General features: G+C 38.4%; 1 protein-coding gene across 1 annotated transcript; it reads right to left on the bottom strand.

The window, feature by feature from the left end:
• Nucleotides 1-1,198: 1,198 nt before the first annotated feature.
• On the bottom strand, nucleotides 1,199-6,962 carry LOC123529401 (uncharacterized). Its single transcript, XM_045309729.2, has 2 exons — nucleotides 6,901-6,962; nucleotides 1,199-6,492 (listed from the first exon to the last, which is right to left on the bottom strand). Exons 1-2 carry the CDS (start codon nucleotides 6,947-6,949, stop codon nucleotides 5,177-5,179), a joined length of 1,365 nt encoding a protein of 454 aa, XP_045165664.2. The 5' UTR covers nucleotides 6,950-6,962; the 3' UTR covers nucleotides 1,199-5,176.
• Between the last annotated feature and the right edge of the window lie 404 nt (nucleotides 6,963-7,366).

Genomic DNA, 7,366 nt, shown 5'->3' with positions numbered 1-7,366 from the left:
AAAAATCAAAGAGACACTGATGGTTGGCTGCAATACTTGGCATGTCCAATCATCCAAGTAGGTTTCAACATTCTGGGCCTAGTGGTTTTCAAGGTATGAATTGGAAACGCTTTTCCATGTTCAGCCCTGAGACCTTGACCTTTGATCCAGTGACCCCAAAATCAGTAGGGGTCATCTACTCTGCATGTCCAATCATCCTATTAAGTTTCAACATTCTGGGTCAAGTGGTTCTCAAGTTATTGATTGAAAAGTATTTTCTATGTTCAGCTCCCTGTGACTTTGACCTTTGATTGAGTGACCCCAAACACAATAGGAGTCATCTACTCTGTAAGTCTTATCACTCTATGAAATATGAAGGTTCTAGGTCAAACGGTTCTCAAGTTAATGACTGGAAATGGATTTCCATGTTCTGTCCGCTGCGACCTTGACCTTTAACAGAGTGACCCCGAAAACAATTGGGATCATCTACTACGTGAGTCCTATCACCCTATGAAGTTTCAACATTCTGTGTCAAATGGTTCTCAAGTTACTGGCCGGAAATGGAATTCTATGTTCTGTTCGCTGTGACCTTGACCTTTAACAGAGTGACCCCCAAATCAATAGGGGTCATCTATTCTGCATGTCTAATCATTTTATAAAGTTTCAAAATTCTTGATCAAGTGGTTCTCAAGTTAATGATCGGAAATGGTTTTCCATGTTGAGGCCCCTGTGACCTTGACCTTTAAAAGAGAGGGCTCCAAAACCAAAAGGTGTTATCTACTCTGCATGAACAATCATCCTATGAAGTTTCAACATTCTGGGTTAAGTGGTTCCCAAGTTATTGATCGGAAATGGTTTTCCATGTTCAGGTCCCTGTGACCTTTATTAGAGTGACCACAAAATCAATAGAGGTCATCCACTCTGCATGAACAATCATCCTATGAAGTTTCAACATTCTTGGTCAAGTGGTTCTCAAGTTATTGATCGGAAATGGTTTTCCATGTTGCCCCTGTGACCTTGACCTTTGATGGAGTGACCCCGTCTACTCCATAAGCCCTGCCACCCTATGAAGTTTGAATGTCTAGGTAAAATGGTTCTCAAGTTATTGATACAAAATGAAGTGTGACGGATGGGAAGGACGACGATAGGCAACAACAATTGTCTCCCTAATGTGTGTGGTGTGTGGGGGGGGGGGGGGGGGGGGGAGAGGGGGACATAAATCATAAATACAGTAAACTTTGCAAGGACCGGAATTTTAAAGTACGTTTTTGGCCACCATAAAAGTAACACTACTAAAGATATCTTAAAAATTCAGAAAGTTCCTATTAGAGATTTCAACTTACTTTGACGCGGACTGCGGACATTGGACTGCGTACTTACAGTAGGGGTTTTCTCAAAATATTCGCAAAAAAAAAAAAACATACTTAGGGTATATATGATTCTTTCACCTATATGTGTTGTAACTTTTGCCTTCATTGTACAAATTAGTGTATTGTGATATAATTATCTGCTATTACGTTTGAAAATATATGGATAGTGAACAGGCTACATTTAAAACACGTAATCGCAATATGAAGATGTCATCTAAATACTCTGCTGCATTTTACTTGCGTTAAGCAGGATCTTCAATTATCCGTATGCTTTAACATTTTGTTTCTATATTTTGAGACATTTCTGGCGTTACTTAACCTCCACGAGAATCGAACGACATGACATGTGAACTTTCGAACCCACTGTGCTACAATACCTTAGCTTAATATGTTCATGCATTAAAATATAGCTTGAAACATGGATTTGAAGATAACGGCGACTCCTGGTTTTAATATGTGTCCGTCCATACAATTCCTAGACTAGTTTTTCCTTGCAACAAAATAAAAAATAAATGCGGTACAAAATATTATTGTGAAAAAAATAATAAATCATTCTGAATGAAATGAAAGCCCGTTTAATTTTTGTTGCACAGTATCAATACCGTGTTCTCGTAGACTTCTATACGGAAAAGGTTAATGTTTTTCATTAATTTTGATAATTGTATCTAATGTTCGATAAAATAGAAGTTTTACTGAAATATCTTGAATGATTTACTTCAACACTTTGTCTAAACATACAGGAAGTTGTCATACATGTATCTTTCAACCCTGTCGAAACGTGATCCAATACATTACCATTTTTTAGCTAAAACATGCTGAATTAGTGTGCATCAGCATGTTTTGAAATGAACAAAGGAAATAGCCTCTTCTTATTTTCATAATCTGATATCAGAATTGCATGTAACAAAGGTTGTTTTAAATTTACTATCTTAAAGTGACTACTTAGTATGGATCATCAGTTTCAAGAGGAATTTAATCTTTAAGTACTATCAAAACTGGCTGTCAAAATGTCGATCTAAAACCTAGCGGAGACCGAAAATTGTTTTGTGAACATTAGGCATGGGAAGTGTCCAAGGTCAAATTCAGATCATATTAAAAATGTTTTATGGCCAGTGCATGCATAGAATTGTCAACGACATTATATTTTTGACACCATTGGAGCAATTCTGTGTGGTCATTTGATACAACCAGCTCAGCAGTCGAGACTAGTCTTTATCATTATTTCATTATTGACAAAGCCTTTTTAGTCGGGTACCTTTTCGAACACATGCATACATATGGTATGTGTAGATACTCGGCTGTGGGGGTATGTGTAGATACTCGGCTGTGGGAAACTTGGACAAAGATTTAAACTCATGAAAACTCACTGTATATGGTTTAAAATTTATAATGTAGCCATCTTTTATATCCTGATAACGTGGCCGGGAAAACTGACTTAATTCAGTAGCGTATAATAGGCCCAAGCGTTATACTCCCAAGCATTTACGAGTTATTGTCCAAAAACCGTTTTACTGTTCCTGGTCACTTCGACCTTGGCCTTTGACCTACTGATCTCAAAATCAATAGGGGTCATCTGCTTGTGATGGCCAACCTTCCTATTAACTTTAACGATCTTAGGCCCAAGTAATCTTGAGTTATCATCTGGAAACCGTTTAACTGTTCGGGGTCACCTTGATCTTTGACATACTGACCTCAGAATTGATAGGGGTCATCTCTTGGTTATGACCAACCTCCCCCCTCTTAACTTTCATGATCCTAGGGCCAAGCATTCATGAGTTATTGTCCGGAAACCGTTTTACTGTTCCTGGTCACTTCGACCTTGACCTTTGACATACAGATCTCAAAATCAATAGGGGTCATCTCTTGGTTATGACCAACCTCCCTGTTAACTTTCATGATCCTAGGGCCAAGCATTCATGAGTTATTGTCCGGAAACCGTTTTACTGCTCCTGGTCACTTCGACCTTGACCTTTGACATACAGACCTCAAAATCAATAGGGGTCATTTGCTGGTGATGACCAACCTTTCTATAATTTTTCATGATCCTAGCCCAAAGCGTTCTTGAGTTATCATCCGGAAACGGATTGGTCTACATTCCGCCCGACCGATCGACCGACAGACCGACCGACATCTGCAAAACAATATACCCTCCCCTTCTTCGAAAGGGGGGAGGGGGATAAAAAGAATAAGTTTGCAATGTCTTGTTTATAAATAGGGTAGCAGAATGATTTGAGTAGATGCATTAATAAAAAAGATCTAAAAGATGAAACGATATTTTTTTTAATGCGCCCACGCTGTTAAGCATGCTTGTAAGACGAAATACATGTATATCGGTAATTCATATATACAATACAAAGGATATTAATAAATCTTATAACTGTCTTTTCTCGGATAGTACGTATTACATGCTAAATATGTGCATAAAAACGTATATACAGTTTGAGAAAACCCCTATAGTAAGTTCGCAGTCCGTGGTCCGCAGTACGCGTCGAAGTAAGCTGAAAATCTCTATTACACCCTTAGAGCAATCAACCTCGTTCTTATAAGATAACGCTGAAATTCATGAAAAACTGTTGGATCAAGAAGCTGAAACAAGAGACGTTTGTAAAACATACAGGGCCCCATGATGTACTGTCCCATTTTCAGTCCTGTGATCACTATCACCTTGACATTTGACCCCCAAAACTATAGGGGTCATCAACTTCATAAATCCAATCATGTTATCAATTTTGAAGATCCTAAGTTGAGTGGTTCTCAAGTTATTGAGCAGAAACGGTTTTCAAGGCTCAGGTTCCTGAGACCTTGACCTTTGATCTAATGACCCTCAAACAGAAGGGGGTAATCTAATTTGTAAACTCAATTATGCTGTCTAGTTTGAAGGTTCTGGGGCTATTTTTATTAGGCAGAAACCATTTTCAGGGTTCAGGCCCCTATGACCTTGACCTTTGACCTACTGAATTCTAAATCAATAGGGGTCATCCACTTTATAAGCCCAATCATGCTTCTAGGTCAAGTCATTGTCAAGTTATTAGACAGAAACCGTTTTCATGGTTCCTGTGACCTTGACCTTTGACCTACTGATCCAAAAAACATTGGGGTCATCATCTTGATTATCCAGATCATTCTACCAAGTTAGAAGGCCCTGGGTCAAGAGATTCTCAATTTTATGGGAGGGATTGTTTCAAGGTTCAGGCTCCTGTGACTTACTGACCCCTACCCCTCCATCTAAAATAGGGGTCATCTACTTTATAAGTACATTCATGTTAAGTTTGAAGGTTCTGGTTCAAATAGTTCTCAAGTTATTGATCAGAAACTGTTTTAAAGGTTCAGGCCCCTGTGACCTTGACCTTCAAAACTACAGGGGTCATCTACATTATTAGCCCAATCATGCTATCAGGTTTGAAGGTTCTAGTTCATATGATTCTCAAGAGTTATTGAGTGGAAATAGTTTTCAAGGTTAAGTCCCCTGTAACCTTTAATCTACTGACCCCAAAAACAATATGGGTCATTATTTCATAAGCCAAATCATGCTCCTAAGTTTGAAGGTTCTTGGTCGTGGTCTCAATTTATTGGGCGGAGACCATTTGCTCTATCGCCAGACAGACCAACACAGGTGCAAAGCAATATACCCCTCTTCTTTGAAGAGGAACATAATTATGGAATCTATGTAAACAGTTTAAAACACTAAGATCTTACTGACTGCTCTGGCCACATTCTTGAATTAACAATTTCTAAGGTAACAGTCTAATACAAGCATCATCAACTGGCTTAATTATCATGGTGCTTGACATATGAATGCATTAGTGCCCCAGTAGTGGTCAATAAACTTATTGAACAGATTCAGATGCCTCAAAAGTCCTGCTCAAGAATTTCTGATTCTGGACTTCCCATTCAAAAAGCTTAACACTTCTGTCACCCAATCCGACCAATAACTGTCGCCAAATTGTCCAATTTGACTCAATAAGCATGGAACACAAATCACAAGGTTTCTGACGCATTACAGAAATCGTCAACTTTCTAGCCTCATCTTTAGCAGTTATTTTCTCTGGAATTTGTAGACCTTCTCTTGTGTCGACTAATGCCTGAATATAATCACATTCCCTGGATGAGCTGAACACATTGTAGATTAGCGTCATAAATGGTGAGAATGTGAGTAGATTGTAACTTGCAAGCAAACGGGCAAGCCTGCCATTTCCATCTGCAAATGGATGCAGGGTAAGAAACACGAAGAGAAAAAGGCTGGAACATTTGAAGTAAAGTTTATATTTCTCTTCATCTGAAACAGTCTTATACCTGATGTCATCCATAATGTCATTCACTTTGTCAATCAAAGTCTGAACAGCTTCTTCGGCAAATATTTCTTCTTCAAATTTGGGATACCAGTATTCCTGGCCTTTGAAATTAGCTTTTCTATCATTTGTACTGAATCTTCCTGGCATCTGGTTTTCCTTCATTACACCTTCCATAAGGATTCTATGAGTGTGGATAATCAAAGAGTCGATATCTATAACACCTTTACAGTCATCAACGGCTTCTGTTGAGTTACTGTCTACAGCATACATATCTGTTTCAGTCTTAGACTTATTAAGTTCATGTGCGATGTGCTTGTAAGCTTTATACAAATTTTTTGTTTCTAATACAGTTTTTGATGGCTTTGCATCACCTGAACTTGATATTCTTCCATGACAATCACCAAGTTCATCCTCTAAACTTGAGTATGTATCAAATTCTGGTGACTCATGTTTTTCATCTTCCACACACAGTTTCTTTTCCTGTGACATATCAGTTGAACAGTCAGAAAGTTTCCTTTTTGCCCCAGCCTCATCAATATTGCATTCTTTGTCCAAAATATGCATGATGTCCTCAGTCTTCCCTTCCTCTTTCACTCCAATATCTTCTTCTTTTTGTACATTGCATAAGAACTTAGTGAGTAAATATTTACTGATTTGTTTTCTGTCAGTTTTTCCAGTAGTTTTCTTTAATTTCTCATAGGTTTTTTCATACTCTACTATATTTTTTATCATGTCAGAAACTGACGGTATTGAACTGATATCCCCAGCAATGGTAGCTTCCCTCCATCCAGGTCTCTCTGCTGGATGAAATGAGAGGAAATCCTCAAGATTACCAGACGACCATCTTTTTTCTGAAAAACGAAAATGATCATGCCATTAAGTTGAATACTTTTCTATGCAATTTATCTCCAAAAATCTTAACTTGTTGGCTAGATAAACAGCTCCAATATATGTCTAGTTTTTTCAGACAAGTATATGTTCTCAAATAACTTCAGCCATATTAATATATGATAGAAGTCTTAGCTTGAAAAAGTTCCTGCAACTTATACGACAGAACATTGCCAGCAGAGTTGTTTTCGGGCCAATTTTCCGGTTGTGGCACTCGCAAAATTATGTGCATCTATTACGAACGAGTAAAAAGGTAAAACATATATATTTCGGCGGCGTTTTAAGGAATAGCGGTTATTTTCAATAAAGTATATCGTAAATATCCCATGCACGCCATTAAAATTACGAAAGACTACAATTCAAAGCCGTACTTTCAGTTTTCATTACGTTTGTATCAACTTTCGTTTTACAAGACGCCATTGACAGACCTGTACTTTACATGTACACCGGGTTAGATAAATTCCGGACAGATCCGTCCTCCATTCCAAACACTGGGCGCGTTCGGCATACCTACTCGAGCTAACCCGAGTCACCCTGGGTATTACTCGAGTATAACTCGTGTAACCCGGGCGATGGTAGTTGTGTCACCCGAATTCTACCCACCTCCTGAAGCTGGGAAAGGCGGGTGATCGTATCCGAATGCATTAACACTTTAACCATGGTGTTGGTGGTAACTTGTAAAGTTTTGGGTGCAATTGCTATCAAGGCTTTATCTCAATAAACGCAGAAGATATTGAATTGAAACTTCAAACAAGTCTTTCGACTCATCAGATCTACCAAAATAACCAAGTCCCATTAGATATCTCTTGATCGAATCTAATGTAAATTATGGGTCTC

This window comes from Mercenaria mercenaria, chromosome 13 (genome assembly GCF_021730395.1).
Source record: "Mercenaria mercenaria strain notata chromosome 13, MADL_Memer_1, whole genome shotgun sequence".
Lineage (NCBI taxonomy): Eukaryota > Metazoa > Mollusca > Bivalvia > Venerida > Veneridae > Mercenaria > Mercenaria mercenaria.
This window is presented reverse-complemented; position numbering and strand designations above follow the sequence as displayed.